Source organism: Varanus komodoensis, unplaced genomic scaffold (genome assembly GCF_004798865.1).
Source record: "Varanus komodoensis strain SLA01 unplaced genomic scaffold, ASM479886v1 scaffold26, whole genome shotgun sequence".
Lineage (NCBI taxonomy): Eukaryota > Metazoa > Chordata > Lepidosauria > Squamata > Varanidae > Varanus > Varanus komodoensis.
In genome coordinates, this window is record NW_025335684.1 from 1,536,283 (window position 1) to 1,563,538 (window position 27,256).

The 27,256-nt window shown below is 60.0% G+C and overlaps 2 protein-coding genes across 8 annotated transcripts in view; one reads left to right on the forward strand and one right to left on the reverse strand.

Annotated features, from left to right (window-relative positions):
* LOC123024924 (phosphoribosyl pyrophosphate synthase-associated protein 2) overlaps positions 1 to 27,256 on the reverse strand; it is a 71,133-nt gene that overhangs the window by 13,464 nt on the left and 30,413 nt on the right. For all 6 annotated transcript variants that reach the window (XM_044433159.1, XM_044433161.1, XM_044433158.1 and 3 more), the window contains 2 exons: positions 25,133 to 25,338; positions 20,248 to 20,383 (listed from right to left, as the gene is read on the reverse strand). In XM_044433159.1, coding sequence (XP_044289094.1) covers positions 20,248 to 20,383; positions 25,133 to 25,338 — 342 coding nt within the window. The remainder of the gene's footprint in view (positions 1 to 20,247; positions 20,384 to 25,132; positions 25,339 to 27,256) is intronic.
* On the forward strand, positions 215 to 25,143 carry FAM83G (family with sequence similarity 83 member G). Of its 2 annotated transcripts, XM_044433157.1 has the most exons (6): positions 215 to 1,363; positions 11,318 to 11,485; positions 15,423 to 15,547; positions 16,004 to 17,456; positions 24,607 to 25,041; positions 25,075 to 25,143. In XM_044433157.1, exons 1-5 carry the CDS (start codon positions 884 to 886, stop codon positions 25,015 to 25,017), a joined length of 2,637 nt encoding a protein of 878 aa, XP_044289092.1. In that variant the 5' UTR covers positions 215 to 883; the 3' UTR covers positions 25,018 to 25,041; positions 25,075 to 25,143. The 2 variants fall into 2 exon arrangements, with proteins under 2 accessions (XP_044289092.1, XP_044289091.1); XM_044433156.1 differs by having other exon boundaries at positions 24,607 to 25,119.

Sequence of the window (27,256 nt, forward strand, 5' to 3'; positions counted from 1 at the left end):
CGCGCGCCGTGAGTCAGCTTCCTGCCCGCGCGGGGCCGCCCCGGGCAGGCCGGCATGTGACCGCAGGTGGGGCGAGGAGGAGCGAGCCGCGCGGCCCGGCTCGGCCGGCTCCTCGCCCCTTTTCTCCCCGCCCTCCCTCCGCCGAGCCCATTTCGGGCTGCTGCGCGCCGGCTGCCGGCGGAAGCCTCCCCGCGCCCGGATGCCCGGCGAGCTGCGCAGGGAGCGCGGGGCGCAGAGAGCCGAGGAGGATCGGGAGGGCGCGCGGGGCGCAGAGAGCCGAGGCAGAATCGGGGCGGCCGCCCGGCCCTGGGGCCCCCGAGCCGCCGCGGAGCCCCCGCGAGGGGCGCTGAGCAAGAGCGCGGCGCCGATCGCCTGCCCCCGGCCGCCGCTCGCGACTCCCTTCCGGCGCGCGTCGGGACATTCTCCTCTCGGTGCTCCTCGGGGGAGCTGGAAAGGAAGACGTGGAGGCGGAGAAAACCGGCCGCGTGACGACTAGCGAGTGGGAACCGGGCGAGGGAAGCCGGCTTCAGCTCGCCTAAAACTTGGCACGCCCGCAGGCCGCAGGTCTGCTCTTGCTCCTTTCCGAGGGTTTGGGCACAGCAGGAGAGCCGGGAGCTTCTGCAGCCCATCCAGGCTTCGGGCTTCACTGAGATGAGGTGACAAAGGAACGCAAGAGACTGAACTCATCGTCGGAAGGAGTCGGGGAACCTTATCTTCTTTTAAAAAGAGGGAATAGTTTGGAACGAATTGCAGAAAAGCTACGAGGAGCGAGACTTTTAGCGGCTGCTTGTCGCACTCAGGGTTAAACGCTAAATTATTTCTTTAAATAACGTTATTCTGGTATTTATTATTGGTGGACACACTTTTTTTTTAGACGCGAAGCATGGCTTTTTCTCAGGTGCAGTGTCTGGACGACAACCATGTCAACTGGCGGTCGAGCGAGTCCAAGCCAGAGTTTTTCTACAGCGAAGGACAGAGGTTGGCTTTGGAAGCCCTGGTCTCGAGGGGCCCGGAAGCCTTCTACGAGGTCCTCAAAAAGGAGAACATCCGGGACTTCCTTTCGGGGCTGGAGCTCCAAAAGGTCTTGGATTCCCTGGAGACGTACGACCCTGGCTCAGAGTTCATCCCGCGTGGAGACGGGCCCCTGGACCTCAACAGCCCCGGCAGTGAGCCGGGCCCCGTGCCGTCCTCCGACTACTGGCCGGAGAGGTCCGATCGCTCCATTCCACAACTGGACCTAGGCTGGCCCGAGACCGTCGCCTACCGGGGAGTGACGCGGGCCACGGTCTACATGCAGCCCCCCATCGACTACCAGCCCCACATCAAGGAGGTCGTCCGCAAGATGATCTTCCAGGCACAGAAGGTGAGAGAGGGCCGCGGTGCCGCAGTGTCCGCGTGGGTCTGTGCGGGAGGTAGAGGACCCCTTGCCCAGCGGAAGCGCCTCGCGCACCACCAGCCTCCGTGGAGCTCGGCTCCTTGGTGAGCGTGTGCGTCTGTTTATCGCCGATCCCCTCCTCGGTGCCAGCGAGGGCACTGATCCGATCCCCCGGGTGGGGGAGTCAGGGAGGGACGGCGGGCAGGGGCCGTTGGTCAAAGGCTGCCGGGCTTGTTCTCAGGAACGGCTCGTGAACTTTTTGGTGGCCCTCTGGGCCGCTGATGACCCGGGCCGGCGAGTCGAAGGAGCTGCTGTGCAGGGAGCAGGTTCGCCCCAGCTTTGCTTGGGGCAGGCGGGCGTTTCCACCCTGGCTGTCCCGTCAGCAGAGGAATTGGCACCTGGGCCCAAGAAGCCCCGGGGGGGCACGGAGGCAGCACCCCTTTCCCCGAGTCATCCTTCGGGGTTCCCATTCACCGGAGAGGGGCAGCTTCCGCCTGGGGAACCTGCGCCCCATCACTCCAAGGGTGAGCCGTTACGTGGTGGCAAGAGACACTCTGCGCATGCTCAGCAACACTTTCTCCTCCACTAGCATTTGCACACTCCCAGCCAGAACCCTCTGCCCACAGAGCAGCTTCCAAGCTTAAACACTGGTTACGTGTAAGCCGCCCATCTATTTTTATTTGTTCTCTGGAGCGGGAGCGGCTCTGCCTGCCACCGTGGCTGAAAAGAGCGTGGAACAGAAACGCCAACTGTATAAAACCGGGCCAAAGCACAGGAGGAAGGGCGGCATTTTGCTCCCGGGAGTCCTTCCCGCCCTTGTGTACCGCCAGAAAGAGTCGGTGTGGTTCAGCAGCCGCAGGCGACTGGCAATCTCGCTTTCCCATCTGTGAAATGGGAGTAATTCTGACCTACTTCACGGGCCGTTGCAAGAAGGAACAAGCCAAAGGCTGCTCATTAAAACCCTACATAAACCGTAAACAACCATTTCGATCCAGACGGCAACTGCAGGGAGCCTTCCAGGGCCGAGGTTTCGCTGATAAGGTGCTTTCAAAGCTCCCTTCAGTCCCAGCCGCTGCCGCCTCCCCCACAGCAAACAGTTTCACCCGGGATTAAAAGGGGGAACTTGAGACCAGAAGCCGCCCGCCTCTCCTGAATCATCGGCAGCCCGACGCGGGTGGCTGGTGCTGCATCGCCCGGCCGCGCAGATCACCTCTTTCGAAAGAGCCACTTTGGACCCTCGGCTGCCCGTCCTCCCGGGCCGTGAGGAAATAAACGGCAAGGGGCGAGACAGGCTAGGATGTAATTAATATTATTATATCGAATTCAGCATGATAGACGAGTGCAGGGGTGGAAAATGAGGCCTCCCAGCTGCGGGCTGCCAGCATTCGTGATGGGCATGTGGCATGCAGGGTGTCCCTTTCCGGCGTCACATCCGGTCCTCGCACGGCAAGGACCATCTTCTCCCTTGCGGGCCATCAGTGGGCGCTGGCCCGGGAAGGCTTCTGGCCCAGTCCGTGCAGAAGCTCTGGAGAGATTCGTGGGCCCCGCTTTGAGCCTTCAACTACAGCTAACTAAACCAGACGGAAGAATTAGATGGTCCTCTGGCCCAGCCTCAAAGCCGTTCCCGTGATCTGACCGGAGAGTTCAAACGGTTGCCCTAGATTATCATCTTTCCAGGAAGTGCCAATGGCCCGTGATTAGATCTGCTCCGGATGACCTGCTTGTTTTGTCCTGCTGAAAGGATGGCGGGCTTCAGGGCCTGCGTCGCAGGCGGGCAGGCTGGGTGTCTTCCCAGGTCCCACACAGCACGCCCTGGGCTTGCTCCTCCTCTTCCCTGGGTGGCCTGCTGGCTCGCCGGCCTCTCGCGCTGGCCCAGGCCGCCGAAGGGAACACAGGAGGGGAGCCCAAGGTTCTGGCAGGAAGGCCAAGAGCCAGCAAGCCACAGACGCCCCGGCCTTTTGCCCTCGGCCTGCCGAGCAAGCGAGAGGCGGCACGGTGAGCCGGTGGCCCGGGGCGAGAGCAAGTGACTGGCAAGTCAGGGCGCCCGCGAGGCAGTCTTGCTCAGGACCCCCAAAGCAGGAGACCGCACGGGAAGGCTCCATCAGCCGCGATTTGCCGTCTGAAAAGGGGCGACTGTCCGGCCCCGGATACCTCGCCTGCTCCGGGCGTGACTCGGCCAGGAGCTTCGGCTTCGCTGGCAGGGCGGGCATCGTGCGTGGAAGCCGGCAGATCTCCGGGAAGGCCTCGCCTTCCGAAGTGAGCGCCAGAGGGCAAGCCTGCACGACGGGGCCGACAGACCTTTCCAGGAGTTCGCAGCTTCACAGGGCAGGAAAGGAGTGGGCATCTTGTACTCTCTGCCTGAACTAAAGACCCCGAACGGGTAGTGGGGTGGGGGGAATCCTGCACCCTCCAGAGCAGCTTGTTCCGAGCCACGTGACTCGGGCTGTCCAGAACGCCTCGCTTGCCATCCTCTCGGCATCAGCAACTGTTCCCATCCTCCACTTGGTCCAGGGTGCGCTCGCTTCCTTCTCCCTGTGGCCAGAAGATCCAGGCCTCTTCCTGCCCAGAACTGGTGCCTCCTACAGAACGCCTCTGGCAGCGTCTGCCATACCCCTCGAAGCCTCTTGGGGTCCAGCAGTGTGCGCCCCTCGCAGGCCAGCGGGGCCAGAGGCCAGGCGAGAGAGCAGAGCAGAGCAGGGGCGTGAGCGCACACGCGTGCGATGGCCTCACGGAGAACAAATGCAGAAGAGTCGCACGGGCGGCATGCCGAGCCGAGCGTCCCCAGCAACGTGGGCATCTCCAGACGTGAAGGATTCTCCAGGACTCATGAGTCGCGGAAACAGTCTGGGCGTGAAAAGTTCAGGGGGAGGCTGTCCCTGCTTATCAGTTGCCAGGAGCCGTGGCAAGAGGGAACCCTCGACCTCGGGTCCGGGCTGCGGAGAGATCTCGGTTGCTACGGGAAGGAGGATGCTGGCCTCGACGGAGCGCGGGCGTCAGGGCTGGTGCCGGCACGAGGCAGTAGGGCACATTCTCCCGCTTTGCCACCCCAGCCCGAATATGACCCCCGATTCCTTCCGCCCCCTCCAGGGGTCTTGCGAGAACACTGGACATGGCCAAAGTCATGCCAGATTTCGGCTGCATCCGGTGAAATCTTCCAGGAGCTCGGCCAGGTGCCAAGACTTTGCAGGAGCCCCACAGCACCTGAGCTCCCGCATGCCTCTTGGTCGCGGCCAGTCAAGCTCCTAGGTCCTTCCTCTCTTGTGTTTGTCCACAGTCTCTTTAATATACATACATGTATCGGCAAATGTCACTCACATCTGCAAGAAGACATACCCACTCATCTGCTAATGACTTCCTGCCCTCATTAAATTCGGGAATGCAAATGAGCGATGCCACCCAATACTCCAGTGACCCAGCCTGCACTGGCTTCTGTCTTGACTTCTTCTCTCCAAATGCTCTTAATTTATTCTTATTCTTTTCGAACCAACCATGCAGCCCAGCTCAAAGCAAAGCGTAAGTCCCAGAGATTCATAAACACAATTAGAAATAGAAAATGTACTATGCAAGTGTCCAAAATGTGATTCGATTGTTGCCGGATACGTGAACCGTTTAAAATTACTATTACTTGGCAAGCAAAAAAGAAAGAAAGAAAAAGTGAAGCATTGAAAAGGCAAGTTACAAATTAGGATGAAAATACTAAAGTGAATAGTGTGACTAATTTAAGGTAAATGAATAAATAATACAGGTTATTCATGTTGCTGTTAAGCAGAAAGACACTCATTTGTTTTGCTGAGCAACCTTTAGACACAAGCACATTCCTCTTGCTCTGTTTCTTAGAGAGGCGGTGCAAATTTCCTGCTTTCTAGATGAGGTGGAAGTTCCCCAGAGATTCTGAAAGGGCACGCGTGCTTCCCGGGTCCAAGGCTAGCTGGCCGAGTGCCAGATGGGCTTCCCTGTCTCACCCAGCTGTGATTGTGCCCTTTTTCCAGCTTCACTGATTAGCCATCTGCTACCTGGGCTGGCAGCTTCGTGCCCCAGGATGTGGAACCCGGAAAGGGCTTTGTTCACTGCCTGACTCTTGGGAGACCTTAGGACAGCTCAAGAACATGCCCTCTGCACATGCTTCAGAGTTATAACTGGCTTCAAACATGGCGCAGGTGCTACTAACACTGTCTTAGACACATCCCCGGTAGTCAAGAAGTCAGATAATTTTTGCATGCTCTGCGCATCTTATGCATGTGCCGGCTGGGGCTACTAGGAATAGAGGCAGCTGAAAATGTGCAAAGCTGTCGTGGGCACCGCCACAAAATGGCTACCACGGAAGGCATGGCAAAGGATAGGTAGGCTGCCCGAAAGACGGCGTGCAAGGTGGAGGTGGGGTCCAAACCCAGGCGCGTTAAACAGCTCCTTCAAGCCCCCAGCTTTCAGCACCAACGGTGCTTTGCACCAAGCACAGGTGCCTGTCATAAAAAGGTGCTAACAGGAAGGTAATTTGGGAATTGGACAGCTTGGCACGAGCCAGGAAAGGGATCTGGGCAGACAGGTGCCACTGCGAAGGACGGGGCCCACACCAGCCCCGTTCCTTCGCTTGCTCACAGCACTTTGAAAGCAGGTTTGCGCGCACGCACCTGCCTCAGTGGCACGGCTCTCAGGCCTAGCAAAAGTCACTTCGGGCAACTTCCTGAGCATTTGAAGGATCTTATTTTTCCAGAACTTTTCCTATCCTGCCTCCTCACCTTCCATTTCCCCTGCTTCACCTCACAAGATAAATGTTCGACTCATAGCTGAACCACTGAGAAGAAAAACCCGCGATGTACCGCTTGGCTAATGCGTCTTCTTTTTCTTACTTCAGTAAGTCTGTTAGAAAACTATGGTGAGATCGCATGTTTGGCTTGGTAGCACAAGGCCCAGCTGGAACATCCTCTGTGCATCTCTTGTCTTCTCCTCCTTGGAGGGTTTTAAAAACCCACACTTTTATTTGCTGTGGCAAGAAAACAGACAGAAGCAGCAATGGGAAAGCAAGAGAGGTTTAGAAGTGAAAAACGGTGCTGCCGGGCTGGAACCCCCATCAAATTCCACAAAACGGGGCAGGGAAGTTGCGCAGCAAATTGTCTGAATGCACCTTTTGTGTGCACAAGAGAGGATGAGACAGAGGGCAAGCACGCAGCTTTTGTTAGGTTAGATCTTGTTCCAACGGAAATTAGACCTCCCCGTTTCCGACAAAAGGGAGTCCATTTATGCCTGTTTTGGCATCCAGCTAGAAACAGGAGCGGGGAAACCTCCTGTGACTCGCAGCCCATGTGGTCCTGCTCCGGAAGCGACAGCACGGAGCCAGAGCGCTCCAGAAAGCACAAGCCACACGTGTGAGGGCAAAGTCCTCCGCTGAGGTCACCCTTTAGTGCAGAACACGCCTCATCTCCGACCCGGTCACCCCGCAGAAGGATTGCGTGGCGCAGATCGCCACGGCGGGGTGCAGAGACCTGCCGGAGCCCCGTTTGGAGAAAGGAGCTGGTGCCTCAGGGAAGCTCTGGCCGCGCACCGACACAGGCAGGGCTGCTTGTGAACCGACCCTGTGACGCTGCCCCGTACAGAACCAGCCCCTGGATCCACCTAAACCCCGATCCTATACTTGACCGGCTCCGGAAGGAAGTTTCCCGGCTCTGTTTATTACAGCCTGCCCGCCTCCAGCCCTCCCCGGCACACGCACAGAGTTTGCTGTTCCCTCGAACCTGGCACCACCCATGACCCATTAGCTGTTGACGGATTGGTGTCTGGCTGTTTGCTCTGAGAAGGCCAAGCTGGCACAGGTGACTCCTCTCCAAGTTTATCCTGACAACAGTGGCTTTCAGAGGGCACTGGGGGAATTAATGGAGCAGGCAGCTATCAGAGGATGCTAGTCCTCATGGCCCTCTGCTATGTCCAGGGTAAAGGTATTATGCCCAAATTCCGCAGTTGCTGGGGAACAGGGGCAGAACATGGGATCTAACCCTGTGTTCCTGGATGCACAGCAGACAAAAGGCTTCTAAAATGGTGGGAAGGGAGGCAATTTAATGCTCAGTCTCTCTCCTGAACTGGTTTTAAAAAGAAATTGGGAATAATTGTTGATTCTTCTTCCTTCCTCCAAGTCTTTCATAAAGGACCTGGAAGGAATCTAAACTTTAACCGTATTATGGCCCTCTTGTTTCTAAACATCTAATCCATCCAGAAATGTCGCCCGACGGCATATTCTGAATACCCAGCCAGTGTTTTGTGTTCAGGGAAGAAAAGCTCAGGAAAGGGGCCTAGAATCTGTACCAGAGGCAGGCAAGCTTCAGCTGGAAGAAATGATATTTGATCGTGGGAAATAGGCAGTCTTATTTTGCTATTCAAGAGGAAAACAGGCATGGTGGAATACAAGCCGTCCTTAGCTGTTGTCCAAACAGGCAGGTCCCCATGACCACCACCCACCTTCTTGGTGGCGGCCCCCTGAGTTTGTGGGATATTCTAGTCAAAAGGATGAAACAGACTATTTCCCCCATTTTCAGGCAGGTGCCAAACCCACCTTTTCCCTCTGGAAGTAATTTTGTAACTAATGTCCAGTTTTAATGGCAAATTTGTTTTGGCTGCTGTTGATGCATTTATGTAAGTAAATCTGTTGTTCTGGTGAGTTTTAGTGCAAGCAAAATCTCTTTTAGTTGCTTTCTCACCGTAAGCTGCTTTGAGAATTTTTCTGAACTTGGGCTTTAACTAACCCCAGATAAACAACGTGACAGCAAAGAATCCGGCCCTCGCTCGGATCCTGGCGATCCAGGTCTGCTGTTGGTGTGGTGCCAATTCTCCAAGCGATGAAAGAACCAGGTGTGGTTCCCTTGGAAACCGATCAAGGCAGACTTGTGGGCGTTTCGTAATGTTTGCCCTAATCTGTTTGCCCTGGACTGAACATCGGTGGGTTATGGACGCCTTCCCCCCAAAATGCATCACTCCCAGCCCTGTGGACCTTCCCCACATTAGCCAGAAGAGTGCTAGAAGCAACCTGGCTAAGACCCTGACTCAAAACCAGACGGACGGCACAGAGGCAAGCGCCGCTGTCTCCCAAGCCACCAGAAGCCGGGGCCTCCACACGAACAAGGCAGCCTGAGCAGCAGAAGCACGGTCCTGTTGATCTAACTGGGTTGGTTCAGCCCTTTCAGCCTTGCTGACGACGGCGAGGCCCTCTCCAGTCGTCTCCTGCGCTGCAACCTCGCGCTGCAGCCTTTCACCAAGGCTGCGGCATGAGTGTGGTTGTGTCCCTACAGCAGCCCAGGTTTTTGAGAGTGCGGCTGCTGCTGCTGCTGCTCCTCCTCCTCCTCATGGCCCCCTCTCGCGTGCTGGCCAGGCGGAGAGCTGGGAGCACCCCCTTCTCCCCACCTCGGTGGTCTGGGCCCGGGAAGCAACACACAAGCCAGTCCACCAACGGCCAGGAGGGCTCCGGCTTTGGGGAGAGCCAGAAACAGGCAGACTCCTGGTAACAGTGGGGTTTCGACCCACAGAAATGTGGCTTTCAGACCCGGCGCTTTACATTCTTCTCAGGAGAGGGTGGATGAATAAATATCCCCCAGGAAGAGCTGGGCTGGGTGGCAGCAAAGGCCCTCTGGCCCAGCGTTCTGTCTCCGCCGAGGCCAGCCAGTGCCCCGGCTGAGAGGTCCACAGGCCGTTCCGCAGCACCCCGCCGCCCATGCTCCCCAGCAGGTGGGAGACGTGGGCATACTGCCTGTGATCTGCCCCCTGGGGCTAACCAGCAGCCGTCGTCTCCCGCCAGCCCCTTGATGCACGGCACCACACGAGCGAGGAAAGCTTCTCCCGAGCCGCGCTTTCCACGCGAGGCACACGCGTTGACATGCCTGCCACGGCCCTCCGCTCATGCCACGGTGTGCCAGCCTCTGGCCCGCTCGCTCGCTCGCCCCTTCTGGCACCCTCCGCAGCCTCACAGTCGCCTTCTGGAGGCGCGGTGGCCCAAACAGCGCCCGGTGGCCCAAGTCGGGTTGCGCAACAGAACATGATTACTGTTAATAATAAACGGCTTAAGGATGGTGGTGACATGAGCCAGGCAGAAAATTGCTCGGCTTCAAAGGCAGGAAAGGCGGCCAGTCGTGAGATCGGTGTCGAGCGGCTCGGCCCGATCGCGCACAAAGCCCTTCGGCTCCGTGGAGTGCCTCGGTTTCCCAACCCGTCCAATGTAGGTCATGCGGCTTCATCACTGCCTCCCACGGAGAGGAAGCGATGCTCCCTTAATTGCCGGTTTGCGCACAGCCCGTCTGTGATCCTTGGAATGAGAGTCTGCGTGTTCGCTGGGCTTACTTAAAAACAAACAAACAAACAAACCATGGAGAGAGCAGGGCGGCGGATCGCGCGGTGGATCCCTCCCGCGTTAAGCGCTGGGAAAGCCCGCGGACCTCAGTGAGGTCCATTCTCAAGGGAAGATCATGCAGGCGGGGGCAGAAGGACGGGAGTGGGCAGCTTTCTTCTGTGCCCCAGAAAACTGCCGCCGCATTTCAAGTCCGACGGCAAGAAAGGGAAGTCATGCTGCCGTCGTACGAGGCCAGCCCCCCTTTGCAGGAACCATGAGCAAAAATGATTTGAGAAAGAGGAAGAATCGTCACGCGTCAGAATTCATTTCTAAAGACGGATGATAGAATTATGTTGCTTTTATAGTGCAGGTTTTTACCTCTTGCCGGCAACCCAAGGGGGCTTGCATGCCCCTCTTTGACTCCCCTTTACCCTCACAACAACACGCCTGTGAGGTAGGTTGGGCGGAGAGGAAGGGGCTGAACCCGACTCTCCCAGGTCCCCAGTCTGGTGCGCTAACCATTACGCTATGCTGCTTGGAAAAGGGGCAGACCCAGGTCCAAGCCCCGAGGTGGACACGATACCCGCTGGGTGGCCATCAGCCTCTTTCTGACCAGCCTGTTTCACAGGGTTGTCTGGCTAGAAAGAATCACATCCTCCACAGCAGTATCCCCCCACCAGGTGTCCTCCAGGTCTGGGTGACTACAATTCCCAGCATGCCGAGCAGTGCTATTCCTAGCCATGGTGGCCAAATGGAACCTCCATATTCAAGGGCAGTGTACCTTTGACTACCAAATGCCAGGGGGGAATGACTGCGCCAGCCCATGGCCCGTTTGGGAGCTTCGGAGAGCCTGCTGGTGGCCGGCCAGCCGGGCCAGCTGGGAGCAGGAAGGCGGAAAAATGACACCCTCCACCTGGGAGGGCTTTGCGGGGCGCTGCCTTTGCCTCTCAATATCCCACAGAAGCGAGGGCTGTCGCCACATGCCCTGCCCGAGCGTGTGCTTGCATGCGGCGAGCTTACGTAGTCCCAGCCGTCTCGCCAGCCACGGATATTCACGCCAAGATGTATTTGGGGAGGGGAAAAAGACGGAGGAGAAAAGAGCTCTACTGAAACAGGCTATGCACAAAAGCGGCAGACTTGCCCGAGCCCCGCAGAAAGGCGGCCTTTTCCCACGTGGCAGGGGCTCGGTTCCAGCAGGTCAGAGCGGCTTCCGCCTCGCCCAGCTGCGAAGGGCCCCTTGAGTAGGCGACGGGCTGAGGGCGTCTCAGGAGGCCCGGTGCCCGCCGCTTCCGGGCCCTGGGACACGCCGGGCATGCATCCCGCAGGTGGACGCAGAACGGCCCTCCGAGCGTCTGCAGGCGGCCAGTCTCGCCCCGTTTCCCCCACGTGCCCGTCGGCCGGCGGTTTCCCGGCCGGAGTCCTGCTTTGCCTCTGTTCTGAAAGGCCACCAAGCCCTTCGTCCCGGACCGGAAGGGCTATACCTTGCCAGCGTTGATGCTTAGCGCCTGTCCCTTCTGCCTGTTGCCCTGCTCACCTCCAGAAAGCACCCGCTGCCAGGTGGAGGGGGGGCCCAGCCTGCCTGCGCCACGTCATCGCCCTCCCCTAACGCCTCCCTCTGTTCTCCCCGCGTCCCCCAGGTGGTGGCCGTGGTCATGGACATGTTCACCGATGTGGACATCTTCAAGGACCTCCTGGAGGCCGGCTTCAAGCGCAAGGTGGCCATCTACATCATCGTGGACGAGTCCAACCTGAAATACTTCCTCCAGATGTGCGAGCGAGTGCAGATGCATGCTGGCCACCTCAAGGTAACACGAGCCCCATGCCGAGCGGTCGCCCCGTTGCAGTGCTGGCGAGCCAGGGAAGGAAGCAGAGAGACCTGCTTCCAGGCAAGCCGGTCGCGGGCAGGAGAAAGAGCCTTTCCCAGATGCCGTGCCCTTCGCACAAGAGGGCAGAACTCTCCATCCCTGTGTGTCCATCCGGAAAAGTTCTGGGTTCTGTGCGGAGCCCCCCCAGTGCTAGCTCTTCCCAGATGCTCCGAAGGAATACATATTTATTATAAATGTATTTAGGGGTTTCATGTCCATTCCCAGCAACAGCCCTGGCAGGTAGGTGGAAGGGCTGTGTGTATGCCAGATGCACACAGGAAACCTGCAGTGTGTCGTACTAAATTCAGTTTCCAGAAATGCTTGACTTTCATTTTCAAACAAAACACCGACACAAGTTTCTAGGCCTCATGAATGTGGAGAGACGCTCAGAAGTGTGTGAGTCACGCCAAGACAGATCGCACAAGTGATAGGAAAAGATAGTAGGGCTACATGTTGAACGGCACAATGTCGCGTCGGCATCCCGCAAAGTCTCATGAAAAAGGTGTGACGACGGAGACAGGGAAACCTCATCCAGACACAGCCAGTGCCTCCTTGTCAGAGAAAGGAGCCCTTTGCGCTGAAGCACCCGCTGATGAGCCGACCGAGGGATTTTTGAGCCGGGAGAGATTTCGGCCCGAAGCTCCTCTTCCCAGCCCCTGTCCCCTGTCGCTGGCCGTGCCTCCGCTCTGTCAAAAGCTCAGTGGTGTGTGGCCACAGTCACGGCGCACAGACATGCGGAACGCGGCCCCCTGTTGCTTTGCCCGCTTGCACATCACGTGCTTGTGGTGCCAGAGCCGAAAGCGTTCACGCGGTTTCATTTGTAAGGCCACCAAGTATCATGTTTATCATCCAGGGTTAAAGTACAACTCGAGCACGGACCTGGGCTGCAGGAAAGAGGTGTTCTCCACACAAACCCTGCCCAGAGTCCAAAACTGCATTTCTCAGGAAACCAGAAACGTTACACCTTTCCTAGGAAATAATTAAATCCGGTTGGCTCCCGGGAAGGGGCCCAGCAATGGGAGGATCCTTCATCCCAGGAGGTCAACGGAAGCCCACTGTTTTGCAAAACCTGTCCGTTCACCCAGCTGTTCTGGAGAAGTAGGAGTTTCCCTTGAACACAGGCAGGGCGCTTTGTCTTTAAGAGCCTCGTTCATGGGGAGAAAACCAGCTGGCCGAACCTCTGGCCACCACTGCCTCTCCAGGCTGTGATTGGCTGCAAGACAGAGTGGGCAAGTCTGTCGGGCTAGCTCTTGCCCATATTCTAGATTTTTTCTCTTTGGATCACAGGTTGCTTCCATCCTGTTTATGCAGACACGTGCAGAGTTCTTCTCGAGCGCTGCCTGCACGGGCAGGAATGAAGAGGCCCGGCCATTCTGGGCACACGCCTGCCCTCCAAATGTTAAAGCCGAGGAGCGCAAGCACAGCTCATTCACGGGGGTCCCAGCTAAGCCCTCGGCGTCTCTGGACAAACTTGCCAACTTCCATTTCCCCCACACTGGCTTCATCTTAAATTTGAAATTCTCTCACTCTCAGATAAGAAGAAACCTGCACATTTTGGTGAATGCATATCAGAACCAAAATGAGATAAAATTCTCACCCATGTGCACCAGCCAAAATCAACAGGTGCAGCTACTCCCGGGATGGAGAGACCCTGATGCTTGAGTATCTGTTGAGAAAGAGACACTTTCTCAAGTGGGGAGCCTGAGCCAGCACAGAGATGGCTGAACATGGCGGGATCCACAGCCAGACCTTTCCCCAGAAAGCACTCCAAGCCCTGGGCCCAGATGGACAAATTTGTCCGCCTCCGGTTCTCCAACAGCCAATGCTTTTTCTACTCCCAAGTCCTTCCCTTCCAAATAAGACGGAACGTCAAAATGTTGGCAAGCCCAAGATGAATCGGGCAAAATCCTCAGCCTCCCTTGGTTCGACGCAACCCCACCACCCAAAGCTGCCCGCCTCTGAGTCCCACTTTATTTCCCGTGGAAGAATTCAGGCCGCCCTTCAGGGTGCAGCCCCCACGGTTGCCGGAGAGGGCTCCCGCCTCTCGCGGTCCCAGCCGTGGGTTTCCCCGAGGCAGAAAACCAGACTCCGCACCGGAGAGAACCTTTGCTCACGGTGCTGCGCTCGCTTCACCCGAGTTCCCGTGCAAAGGATGCAGACGCGGCCTCGCGTCACGGCGCTGCCACTCGGCAGGCTCCAACAAGCAGGCGCACAGGCCCACGGCGTGCCCGCTCGGGAAGCCCTATCAGGGAGCTCAGCTATCAGGGAGAGTGTTTGCCAAATGATTCAGCCCCTGCAGAAGCAAGGGCCGCTCTGGGGGTGTTTTCGTGTCTGCTTGGCCTCCTATTGGCAGATCAAGCAAACAGCTCTCGGCCAACCAAGTCAGCTGCGCAAGGACGCAAGCTGGACTTTGCTGCTGCAACGGCTGGTTGTGTTGTTGTTGCTGTCGGGGGTTGCTCTGGTAGGCAGTGTGTTACCTGGAGAAGGCCTCCAAAGCTCCTGTGTGCTCTTGATTGGGGTCAGGGCCCAGGCAGAGCCGTGGGCTGAAGCGGGCTCTCCCGGTGACCCCGCAAGGTCGCACGGCCAGGCCGGCCGCTCTCGAGCACGGGTGCCTCAGCCGGGTGGCATCTGGCACGGGACGGAGGTGGCGGACGTCACCAGTCCTGACGGAAGCCGCTCTCTCCGCTTTGTTTGCATCACGCAGGAGAAAAATGCAGCCAGACAAAGCCGAAGCCATCACAGCCGCCTACAGAACCCTGCCCAGCCCGTTCGCTAGCAGAGCGTCCGCCTTAGATGGTTCTGCAGACAATGCTGAGGGTTTAGGGGTTACAGAAAAACAGGCAGAGTTGGAAAAAAGAGAAAGGGAGGTTTCCAAGACCTGCCCCTTTGCCTACACGGATGATCTTCCTTCCCTGCGTGCAGGAGAGTCGCAGATTTTGCAATGCAGTCTCGGTCACCATGGCACGTCATGCGTATTATAATATACCTCCAAGTGGCCCCGTCATCTGTCTCGATCCCCTTTCGAAAGCGTCTCGCGCCGTGGCCGAAAGCAGCACAAGGGAGGCCCAAGTCATGGTTGCTTATTTCCCCATGGACAGCTTGCCTTTACATCAGCTTGCACTAACAGCGAATGCCATGTGTGTTACTCAGAAGTAAGCAGCCCCGTGTTCAGCAGGGCTTACTCCCACGTAACCCTGCTTAGGATTGTAGCTTCAGCCGCATCCCCACTTCTTTTCCTGACCGATCCGACTCTCTTTTAAAAAGCAACACTTGCTGGCTCATGGCAATGATTCTGTAGTGCAGATACGGTTGGTTTGTTTTCACAGGAACAAGGAAAAGACGTAACATTCTGGGCAACGGCTTTAGATCCAAATGCCACTTTCAGCAAGAAGACAGGCGAGGGACGGGAAGGGGGCCAGAATGAAACGTGTGTCTGGAACACAAGCAATTAAAAAATGACGACCGAGCCATGCGTCCCCATTTTCCAGCATTTTAATTCACGGCGACACCGCTTCCCCTCGAGCCAGTGTCGACGGCTGCGAAATGCCGTGTTCCCGCTCGGCGCAGCGGTGTATTTACAACCCATAAATCCGCCGGCTTCCTCAAATCGAGGCAGCGCACATGAAAGCGGCTATTTAGAAGTGAAGAAAGCTGTTTGGGAAGCATCTAAGACAGGCAGGACGGGAAAATCAGGCACTCGCTCTCTTCATCCCTGCCAGAGATCTGATCTGTAGCCGTCGGCAAGGCACTCGAGGCCTGTTCTGACAGCCGCTCTCGCAGCCGACTGTTCCCGAGCTTTCTTTCTCTTTGGTCGGGTTGTTGAAGTTGTTTCAATAACGAGTGCCATTCGTGTCACCTGCCTGCTTTCGCTTTGCAGAACCTCCGCGTCCGCACGACAGGCGGGACCGAGTTCCTCACCCGCTCGGCCACACGGTTCAAGGGCGCTTTGGCCCAGAAGTTCATGTTCGTGGACGGCGACAAAGCGATGATTGGGTCGTACAGGTACGTGGCCTCCCCAGCGCTGGCCCCGGGAGGTGAAGGGACCCCCCCACTCGGAAGAATGCAGAGCGACTGCAACGCTCCCGGCGCGCCCCGAGCAGACCGTCCTTCCTTCTCGGAGCCGGAGTGGCCGTCCCCAGACAGGCGCCCCGCAGCTCCTTTGGACGGCAGCCCGTGGGGAGGATGGGAACTGCCGTCCAAAGGGGTCTGCGAGGCGCTGCGTTGGGGAAGGGCGGCTGAGGGGGCAGAGAAGCAGAAGGGGGAGGTAGAGAAGGGCGTGGTTTAGAGTTCCCCAATATCCGCGAGGCAGCCCGAGGGGGAGCGGGGTCCCCGTCCAGGACCAGCCGGAGAGGCCTGTGGACGCCTCGTGCCGAAGCGGCAGCCAGGCCGGCGGGGAGGGGCAGCGGGGGCCGCCGGAGATCCCCCACCCCAAATGATTCCTGGTTTGTTCCCGCCCAGCTTCACGTGGTCCGCCGCAAGAACGGACCGGAACGCCATTTCGGTCCTCTCGGGCCAAGTCGTGGAGGCCTTCGACAAGCAGTTCCAGGAGCTGTACCTCCTGTCCCGGGGGGTCAGCCTGAGGTCCATTCCCATGGACAAGGAGCCGGAGCCGGAGCCGGTGGTCCTGCCCACGGTCCTGCCCTTGAGCACGAGCCACGCCGACGCCAAGAAGATCGTCAACCCCAAGTACGCCCTCGTCAAGGCCAAGAGCGCCGACCAGATCAGCGGCAGCGAGCCAAGCAGCCTCAGGAAGCCCGCCCAGGAGCAGCAGTCCGAGGCCAGGGGCATGGCGATCCCGGAGGGCCGGGTGTCCGAGAGGCCCAGCGCCCTCCTGGAGAGGGCCCCCCCGGTCCACCCCGGGCTGCAGAACCTGGAGAGGGCCAACATGTTCGACTACCTGCCCACGTGGGTCGAGCCCGACCCGGAACCCGGGAGCGAGGTGCTGGGCTACATCAACATCATCGACCCCAAGATCAAGAACATCCAGCTGTCGCAGATGAACCGCATCAAGGTGTGTGACGTTGCCAACGCACATGCCCGGCGCAAGCACGCCCAGAAAGCCCCGGAGGCCAGGACAGGTCCCCAGGGCAGGCAGCCGGCCCCCGCGGGTCCCCACCAGCCGGGCACCCCCTCTCCGGCAGCACAGAGCCAGGAAGCCTCCCCGGACGCTGCTGCCAGCCCCAGGGAGAAGGCGCACGGGAAAACGGCGGGCGGAGAACCATCAGCCACCACGGACGGCAGTCGGCACCCGCAGCCACCGCTGGACGCTGCGCCTCCTGACCGGGCGGTCAGCGCTGCCCCAGCGCCCGACCCACAGGCTGCCGATGTGACGGACTCGCTCGCTGCAGCAGCCGCGCAGGCCCAGGAGGGGACCGGCGGCACGAGCCCGGGGCATGACGAAGGGGCGGCCCAGAGCCCGGAGGCGGGTCGCCGCGGCACACTGAGCCGGCAGGGGGCCGTGTCCCGGGGGGCAGTGAACGGCCTGCCGGAGGGCGAGGCTGAGGAGGGAGAGGAGGAGGACTACGCGAGCCTGAGCGACCACGAGAGCTTGCCCGGCACCCAGGGCTGCAGCCCCCGCCCTTCCGACGCCTCCTCCATCTCGGACGAGTACTTCGAGGTGAGGGGTCCCTCGGGGCCGCTGCGGAGGACCAGCCTGGACTTCCTCCCCAACGGGGGGGTGCCCAGCCCCCCGCCCCGGCCGCCCATGCAGAGGAAGCTGAGCGAGCCCCACGTCAGCCGGGGCTCCTTCACGAGCCCGCTGGGGAGCCCCCAGGCCCTGCTCAGCCTGGAGGAGGCCAGCCAGCGGCGCGGAAGCGACAGTGTGGAGGAGATTAGGTGCGTTCTGGGAAGGGGCCGCAACCCGCATGCTTTCCCCGACGGCTACATTACCTGTCCGAGCAATGCTCCACAGGTAGGATGATCCGGCTGGCCCACCAAAGGGCCGGGGGGACGTGCTCTCGCTTGCAAAGGGTCTGGCTGCGTTGTGAACGGGCGCGGAGGGGGCCGGGGGCTTGACCGCTGCCGGGAGCGCAGCCGCCACGGGAAGCCTATCTTCCACCGTGGGGCAGGTCTCCTTGCTCCGAGGGGACGCTGCTGGACTGCTCCTGTCCAGAGGAGGCATTTCTGTGGACTCCTAGTTGCTCCGCAAGGTGCAAAATCTTCCTTCCGCACGCGGTGTATGGATGGAAACCGGTGCAGTGCAAAGGGACCGGGGGGGGGTGTGTGTGAAAGGGCCCTGCTGGGTTGGCCCGGGGTTTTGCTGCTGCTTGTAAAAAGGGGGGCTTATGCCGGTCCGCCTTCTCCTTCTGGACCCCTTTAACCGGTGTGGGTCGCAGAGACATAAATGGAACGCCAAGAGGGAGGGAGAAACCGGGCTGGGGAAGGGATTCTCGCGGGATGGCAGAAGCAGGCCTTTTCCAGCCTGAAATGTCCCCGATGGGCGAGAATCCCACCACTGTCCCTGCGGAGCACACGGCCCAACACACAGACAGGCACTGAGCTGGGGACGCTGGCACAGAGCAGCCGCGAGAGCCAAGGCGGAGGGGGACTCCAGTGGCACAAGAGCAATTACGATGCTTGGCGCTGCCCGCCCGTCTCTCTCCACTGGCACCAAAGGAGCCGAGACTAAGCCCCCGCTTTTAACTTCTCCGGCCTTGTGATAGGGGATGGTGGGAGGGTATAATGATTTCATTATAATGGTTTCATTTCATTGCACCGAAGGCCGATCCTCCTGCCAGCCTCTGTGTTGACATCACACCTTTCACTGGCAACTGCCTGTCACTTCGCGCCTCCTCTTTCCCTCTGAGCTCCGACGGTCGGGAAATGAGCTCCGCACGCTGCCTGCATCTGCCCCCCCCCCCCCGCTGCTTCCCTTGATTTCGCAGCACCTTGCCCAGCCCCGAGTCCCCCGTGCTTGAGGGGCAGCCCAGGCCAGGCCAAGAGATCTCAGAAACGGCCACCGAGTCGCCGTGGTGCCGGCACAGAGGCCCCGTTGCCAAGAAAGCACAAGCGCGGCTTTGCCCGCCTTGCAAACGCGAGGTGCAGCTTGCCCGCCAACCACGGCACCCCCTTCCCTGCAGGGCGCCCCACGACGCCTCTCCAAGTAGGAGCCTCAGAAACGGGAAGGTCTGGCCACGTGGCCACGCCGGACGGCAGAGGCAGCGTGGCGCGATCGCATTGGTAACCCTTGTGTATCTCAGATGATGTTGTCGTTGCACTGGTCTCTCGTGCTGTGGGCTGCCTGGCGTCCCAGCACTGGCAACAGGCAGAACATAAATGCAAGAGCAGCAATCGTAAAAGCCAAAACCTCAACACGGGAAGGACTGTGCGGCTCTCTGACATCGTCCTGTCCTGATGGTGGGAAGGCAAACCAAGCAGCCTTTCCACCCCGGCTGGGCCGACCAACTGACTTGCGGCAATAAGAAGGTGTGCCCAAGCAACTGCCGCCCAACAGCAAGGGTGTCCAGCTCCAAATTTAACAGCGACCCCCCCTCCTTCCACGCCGTGACCCTAACCTGATCCTCCCTGCATGGCTCCCCTCCCATTCTTCATTAATAGAGCAGGCTAAACGTGCACTTAGTATGATCAAATTTCTGCTTAGATCCTCATGCCTTTTAGCAGCAGTTCAGCTCCAGCTTTGGGGAGCAACCGAACTGTGCCAGAAAGGAAGGAAGGGTGTGAAATCCAGGGCTTCCTCTGGAGTGGAACGTGATCGAGGCATCTCCCTCTAGCGATCCCTGACACGCTCCATCGGGATGCGTGTGTGTTCCGTTTTGCAACTCTATTTTCACACCCCTTTTTCAGCACGATGAACACGTGTGAAACCTGAATTAAACCCGGGATTCTGAAATCCAGTTCAAGTGCATAGGAGACGGAAGTGCAAAACCTTCATACTGAAATTATTTCACCTGGGATGCCAGCAAAATTTTATCCTGATCTGTTTAGGGCCCGAGATGCAGGCAGGGACCATTCCCGCTTCTGTGGGATCGTTAGCCAGTTTTATACAGCAGTGAGCTGGCCCATGAATAAACGAACCCGAACCCTCTGACGCCACGGCTTGCGGCGGGGGCGGGGGGAGTCCAGTGTCCTTTTCCACTGGCTTGCGATCGGGAGTGGACTTCCTTTTTTAAGAGGCCCGCAGAGCAGGGTGGAGGCGACGTAATGACGCGCCGCTCCAGATGAAAGCAGTCTTCACTGGTCCCAGTGTGCCCAGTCCCAGCTCGCCCAGCCCTGCCCGGGAGCCAGCCGGGTTTTGCAAACTAGGCAAGCCAGCACCTTTGAAGTCCCGGCGGGGCAGCGTCTGATGCGCTGGCATGTCCCAGTTGCCTGGGTCAAGCTGGTTTTTGTCATGCTTGCGAGACGCTTCGCAGAGCTGTGGATTCAGACCGACTCACACGCCACCCTGTGCAGACGCGTTTTGTTTCGGGTCGGGAACGAACCGGCCGGCCCGACCCGGCTCTGTCGCCCCAGGGCACAAACCCTGATGTGCAGGACCACCGTGTCTTCCCCTCATCCCTAGTGGAATAAACCGAGCCTGAATTTGCACTTGTGAATCCAGGTGTGCTGGGCGGCTCGATGGAGCCAGCGCCCTCGGGACTCGCCCGGCCACAAAACGCAACGCCAGTCGCTACGAGACAGTAATGAGGCTGAACACCTTGGCCCACGAGTTGGCCACTGATTAAGGAGGGTTAATGGCGCCTTACCTGGGTACAGGATCCGGCTTATCATGCCCGGCATGATGATGATGGCCATGGGCAACATTTTTAGGTAGCCGGCCAGGATGGAGGCTGCCTTGGCGTGGTTGAGGTCCTTGGCAGAGAGAGACCGCTGGACGATGACCTGTGCAGAGCCAAAAAGCAAGGGAGCACCAGTGAGGCACGGGTGCCCCCAATTAGCTCCAGTTTACCTTGTCCCAGCGCCCACTTATAGCCTGGATAATTATATAGCGCAAAAGAGGAAGATGCGTTAATGCAAGGTCCCGGTTTTAACTCGCAAAGCTCTACACAACTGGGGACCACAGGCCCCTGCTGGGAGGACCCACCCGTGCCCTCTGGTCGACTCTGAGGCCTCCTCTGTGGGGTGTTTGGAGAAGGGCAGCGAGGCAGGGGGCCGTGTTGGGGACGGCCCCGACTGTGGAAAGCTCTCCTCGGGACCAATACTGTGGTTCTTTTCAGCTCCAGGTTAGGCCTTTCCCCTGTCGATGGGTCTGTTGAATTGCCTGCACTTTCCGCTGGTCATTTAGTTGTTCCGTGGCCACTGGATGATGCTGCTGGACCGCTGGTGTCGCCCTGGTGTCGCTTTAGTTTTGCTTTGTGAGCTGCCTCGAGGCTTTTTTCAGGGAAGGCGCCAAAGGAGGGCCTCAGCCGGAACAACCACAAGGCTGCCGGTGTGTTTCTAAAAACAAACACGCAGTCCCCAAAACTGCATCCAGGGGAATTGGGTCCTTGAAAAAGGTGATCCTTGAGGCAGCTGCGTGTGCCGGGATCTGGGAACCTCCCGCCCCTGCGTTTTTGCAAGCCAGCTGGGCCCCACACCTCCCCCTTTCCAAGTTCCCAAGCAAGAGGAAGCGGTGCCATCCAACCCCATCTACCCACAAATGCCTCTTCCCCATTTGCCTAATGGGAAAGGAAAAGGACCTTACGAAAGAGCTCCGGCTCAGTCGAATAAACAAGCAGTGAAAACGATCCACCTTCAAATCTTAACTCCTTCCATTTATAGAAAAGGGATCTCATGATTCGCCTTGTGTCCCAACTTGCATGGTTTGCCTTGTGTCTCAACTTGCCTGCTCGCTTGCTTTCCTCTGCTCCTTCCTCTTCTCTATATTGTTCAAAAACTGATACTCTGGGAAGTTCCCAGCAGTTCATAAAAACACAGACCACAAATACTGGGCCAAAGCCGTCTCGGGGGGCAAAACAGGTCACCTTCTCCCGCCCTTCCGTGCTGGGCCTCTGGCAATCTACTGGACCCCTCGGGAGGCCAGCCGCTGTCCCTCAGCCTCAGTCCTCCCATCTGCCATATGGGCTTAATAACAGGGCTCTGCCTTCCCGGGCCGTGGCAGAGAAGCCTTGAGACAAGTGTATGTGCAACCGTTGAGGGGACGTCCGCACCCCGCGCTCCCAACCACCACACCAAACTAGCTCCCCGGTTTTCCTCCCCGCAGTCCGTAGGATAGGATTCCTCCCATGCAGATGGCCAGACAAGGCACTAGGGAGGCGGTTTTGAGCACAGCGAAGGCAGGGGGGAGGTGAAGGGTCAGCTGTTCAGCACCGGCGCCTCAGGCCGAGCGCAGCTGATGCAGCAATGCGTAGCCCCAAGCTCAGAACTGGAAGGGGGAAACCCGACAAAAAATAACTCCAGAAAGTTGCAGGGCGGGACAGACTGCCCAGTACTGGGTCAGTCTGGTGAGCAAGCAGAATGAGAGCTGATTCTCTGCCTGCTTTCACCATTCCTGGTCCGCCTGGAACAGGCCGGGAGAAACAAGTGCCCTCCTTTTCCGGGCGTTTTGTCCCCCTTACCGGCACCAAGATCTTGGACCCGTTTGGGAATCCACCATCAGGGGCTCCTGTCCCCTCCAAAGGGTGTTTCTTAAGCTGGTGCAATTACACAATTGCCCCCATTGCACGGAAGAGGAAAACTAAGCCAGGGCCTCCTGCCTCTTCCAGCCACCTTCCGTGCCCCCGATAACCGGGGGAAATGCAGGGAGGGAAGGCTGGCATTCCCGGCGGCGGGTGACTCAGTTGCACGGAGTGATTCAGCTCAGCGCACTCAAAGGCCAACCCGCCCGGGCGCCTTCATGCCACAGGCGTGTGTCTTCAGGGATCGCACGACACGCAGCGCTGAGGAACTGCCTCTCCCCGCCCGTCCCGCCCCCCAGGACTGCCCGCCTTCCCCAACCTGGCAGCCTGCAGAGGTGACCCCCACGGCCGCCCTCATTCCAGCTCCGGAGAGTGGTGGGACCTGCCGTCCAGCACGTCTGGTGCAAAGCAGGGCCTCTTGGAGCCGGGAGGGGCGATTCCAGCAGCTGCCCCCCTGCAGACCCAACGGAAAAAGCGGCCCCGCTCAAGCTTCCCAGCAGTTCCTTCTGAACATGGGTTTGTCTGCAAGCGATGCTACTTCGTTAGCATGATGCGCCTCCAAGGGGCTTCAGCGCGGCAGTGGACGAATGCACGGAAAAAGCCGAGCGGTCCAGTCACGTGCGATGCTCACCCAGTTGGACCCATTTAACGGGGGACTGGGCAAATTCACAGGGGAGGCAGCCACGGCTGTGGGTCTGGAGGGCTGCCTGCCCCCTCCAGCGTCAGAGGCGGGGTGGCCAGGCGCCCCAGGTGCTGGGGCACATGGGCAAGAGGGGCAACACTTGTCCTGCTTGTGGCCTTCTCCAGGCATCTGGTTGGCTTGTGTGAACGGGATGTTGGACCGGATGCCCCTGGTCCGGTCCAGTACCAGAGCTCTGCTTAAGCAGCTCTGCACTTCCTGTAAAGAACCAGGGGGAACGGGGGCTCAGCCCGGGGGAACTGGGGCTCAGCCCGGGGGAACTGGGCTCCCCAGCCGGCCACAGGGCCCCGTCGGTCAGAAGGTGGGCGAGGGCGAGCGAGCCGACCAGCAGGAATTTCCGACTCCAGCAGCTTAACACAGAAACACTTCCCTGCCTGTAGGCCCGCGAAAGCGGATTCCCAGGCTGAGCACGCGCCTGCGGCACCTCGGCTTGCGAAAGCACCTGCTGTGCGCACCTTTCTGAGCCACTCTTTTGCGCATGGCCCCGGCCGGCAGGCGCTGAGCTTCTCGTGAGAAAGGCGGTCGATCCTGCAAACTTGGGCTTGGGCGACCCCTCTACCAGTGGGGCTGCAGGATCCGTGGGGAAACGAGTGAGCTGTGATTACTGGCCACGTGCAGGCAGCCGGGCAGAGTGCAGTAATGTGCATTGCTCCGTAACCAAGAGAGCTGGCAGCTTGCGTCCTTTAATCAGAAGCGGGAACTCCAGAGGACACTGGAATGGCCCCCACCCCCCGCCCACCTGCCCTGTGCCTTAGGTTGAGTCAGCTTTCTGGGCTCCCCCCTCCACGGGGGACGGGCACCCTCCCTCGTGCCAGGGGTCGTGCCGCAGCTCCATTCCCGGCTGGTCGGGGGCTTGAGGAGCAAGACGATGAAGGGCTTCCCCCGCAGTGATCCGGGCCTCTCCGAGTCTTTTGCCTCGGGTGCTGTTTGTTGAGCAGGCGTGGTGTGCCCTGGCCGTTCTGCTGTGCTGCTCAAATATTTGCGATGTTGCTCGGTTGCTCGGATGCGCCTGCCCTCCTCCCCAAGCGCGGAGGTTCTAGCAGGAGAGCGAAGGCCCCTCCTCGGGCCGGGCCAAGGCATGGACGCCCACCTTCCTCAGCCGTGCTGCCCTCTTCCTGCACTCGGGGCTTTCTGCAGAGTCCTCGGGGCCTCTCAGCCCCACCCGGGAGACCCATAGGTCTCCGTGGGGCGCACAGCGGGGTGGGGGCCCTGGTCGTTCATCCAATGGCTGCTCGGCTGAGCGTGGCTGCTCCTAAAATCGTGCATGTCCCAGAGAGTCCAACGGGCATGACTAAAAGGGACCCCTCCCCACGAGTCTGGGCAGAAGGCTGAGATGGGGGGGGGTCTTTTGCTCCCAAATAAAGATGGTGCTGGAGGGACGGGGCCACTCGCCATTGCTGCCCGCTTTCCTTCAGTTAACCAAAAGAATAAAATCTCCCCCCCTCCCCAGCTCGGTGCTTCCTCCTTTGCTGCCCCCCCTCCTGAAAATCGTACGGGAGGGCTGCCTTAAAACCACCTCTTCCGTGACTTCCTGGCTCCGGGCAAGCCGTTGCCCGAGGGAGCCGAAGGAAGCCCTGCTTCCCGGGCCCGCCTCCTCTGTCGACTCCCCTCGGCGCACCCTGAATGGCGACCCTCGCGGGGCTGGGAGCCGTGCTTTGGGCTTTCCGGTCGCCAGGCCGTGCTCGCGGGGGGTGGGCCGCGGGGGGTGGGGGCCGCGGGCGAGCAGCTGGCCCCCAAGCGGCCCTCCGCGCTGACTGACGTGTCTTTGCCTTGTGCTTCACACCCAGGGACCACAGATCTTCTGCTACGGAGCCCGGGTGCAGGTGTCCATGGGAAGAGGCAGGAGCGGTCCCCAGCAGGGGAAAGCCCCGGAACTCAGCAAGCCCCCGCGGGATGGATCCAGGCCGAAAGCTCCCTGCCCGGGCCCAGGCCGCCAGCCCGGCTGGCCGAGCAAAGCCTTTGGCTCCGGCAAGAACTCGCAGCCCGGCCCCTTCCCCCAGGGAGGCGGCCCCCCGAGAGCCCCTGGCCATGTGCTGCCCCAGTTCCAAGAAGGCCAGAGGGCGCCGGAAGAACTGAGGACGCCGCTGGGCATCCCGCTCTCCAAACTGTCCCAGTCCAAGCACCTCAAGAGCAAAGCCGGCCAGTGGCCCGACCCCAAACGGAGGCACCCCGGGGCCGCCGGCCGCAAGGACCAGTGAGTCCGCGGGAGGCGTCGCGCGAGGGTGTTCCAGAGAGGCCGTGGTCCGGAGGCCCAGGGCGCCGCGGTGGAGCCTCGGCCCGCCAGGGAAAGAGGAAGCTGAAGCCTGGGCTTACCTGGTCCGTGCACCAGTACCACGTGGCCAGGACCGAGAGCCCGGCGGTCATGCCAGTCCAAGGCAGGTCTCCGGAGACGGGGTCCCGGAACAGGTGCATCGCATCCGGCCGGGGCAGGTGGCACGCGGCGCTGGGGATGGCCTTAGCGGGAACGGCCTTCAGGTACGCCTCTTCCAGGTTGCGGTAGCCACCGATCTTGTCAAAGGCTTTTCGAGGGGAAGAGGGGAGAGCTGGTCAGAGCCGGTGTGCTGAGCAGCCGGCAAATTGCGCGTGGCTCACCAGACGTTTCCCCCGGGCCAAAGCCCCACGTCGCCACCTTCTCCACAAACGCCGGGCCTGCGGCGCTTCCCACATCCAGGAAACCCAGTGGGGCCACGATGCAGGAAGTCCAGCACAACAAACGGGCAGAGCCCCATGGCAGAGGACGTGCCTTGGATGGACCAAAGCTCCGGCCACACGCCTCTCCGCAGCATCCCGCAACTTCTGTTCCGGTCGCCCCGGCCTGCGGACCCCCGAGGCCTCGGACTGCAGTGGCCCTCGGCCCAATCTGAGCACGTCACGTCGGGACGCTCCTCGCGGAGCCTGCGGCCGGCCAGTTTCCTCGGCCAAACCCTGGCCGTGCGGGACGACGAGGAGCTGGGTTCCTCTGCAGCAGCGCCCACGAGACCACCTCTGCGCCCGGGGCGCCTGCAGGATCCGAGGGGCACCGGGAAGCAGCCCCGACGACAAGCGGCTCGGAAGACGAGACCGCCGAGGGCTGCCATGTCTTACGGGCTGCCTCTCCTCCAGCAGCAGGAGCAGCTGCAAGGGGACCCGGGTCCCCCCGCCCCCCCGGGGGTGTCCCACCAGCACCTGGCTGGCCGCCGTGTCCACAGCGCCGGGTGAGGAAGGCCCCCCCCCCGAGAGCCAGGGGAGCGGCCACCGATCAGGTCAGGCCAAGAGTGGCTTCCAGCACTGTTAGTCCCCCGCATTCTAGGATTCTAACCCATCATCCCCGGACAACGCTGGCAGATGTGGTCCAACCACATCTGGCTCCCAGAGCAGGCCAGAGCCTGCCTCGGCATCGTCACCACGGGGGCGGAACCGTGCGGGGGGCCCAGCCGGAGGGAGCGGGGCCAAGCAGCTGTGGCTGAGAGACCCTCCCCCAGCCTGGCGCCCTGCAGATGTGCTGGACTACAAGGCCCACCACTCCCAGCCAGCACGGCCCTCGGCTGGGACGCGTGGGAGCTGCAGTCCACAGCATCTGGGGGCCCCGGGCTGGCTGAGGCCTGCGGAGAGAGGGCGGGCGAGGCGAGGCGAGGCGAGGCAGTGGTTCGGCCCGTCCTTCCTTCGGCGCCTTCCAGGCGCTGCCCTTGGTCGAGGACCAGCAAGAGCCTGGCTGTGTCGGCGCATCAGAGTCGTGATTCAGCCCCATCGGGCCGCCGACGGTTTCCCGCTCCGGCGAGGCGGCCACATCTCAGACCAGCGCCAGCACCCACAAATGTGGCAGGATGAAGCCCACGCTCTTGGGAAGGCGCGTGATTGGAAGACGGTCGCGAAAGGGGAGGGCTGGTGGGGGGTTGTGGCCCGCTGTGGCCCCTGCAGGATATTCTGTGGGAGGGGCCCTTTCCATTAAATGCACGGCTTCGGCCCCTTTACTTGGCAGTATAAGCAGAGGCGGATCGGGAGGAGGACGGGGCGGAGGGAAGGTGCACTCTGGGCCAGGTGTGCGCGCTCGGAAGCGTCTGCGTGCAGCTGGCGCAACCGCCCTGGGAGGGAGCTGGCTTCCAGAAGCCCCCGAGGGGGCAAAGCTGGATGATCGCCAAGGCCAGCCGCCAGCCAGGCATCTCCCAAAGCCTGTGGAAGGCAGGGCAGGAGAGCTCCTGAAGAGGAGGAGACAAGGCAGATGGAAATGTAGTCCCCAACCCTGCCTAGGAGAGGGGAAAGGAGCGAACGGGCTGCTCCCCCCCGGGACCCCTTCCTTTAAGATTTGGCAAGATGCGCATTCCGGCGCACCGGGTTCCTAGAATGTGCTGTACAGCCTTCCAACTTAAAAAAAAAGTTTTTTGAATTTAAACACTGAAATAAAAGCCACCAGAGTTCCATAAAGGGTGGAAACTTGTCTTGCGCCTGCCACCATTCTTG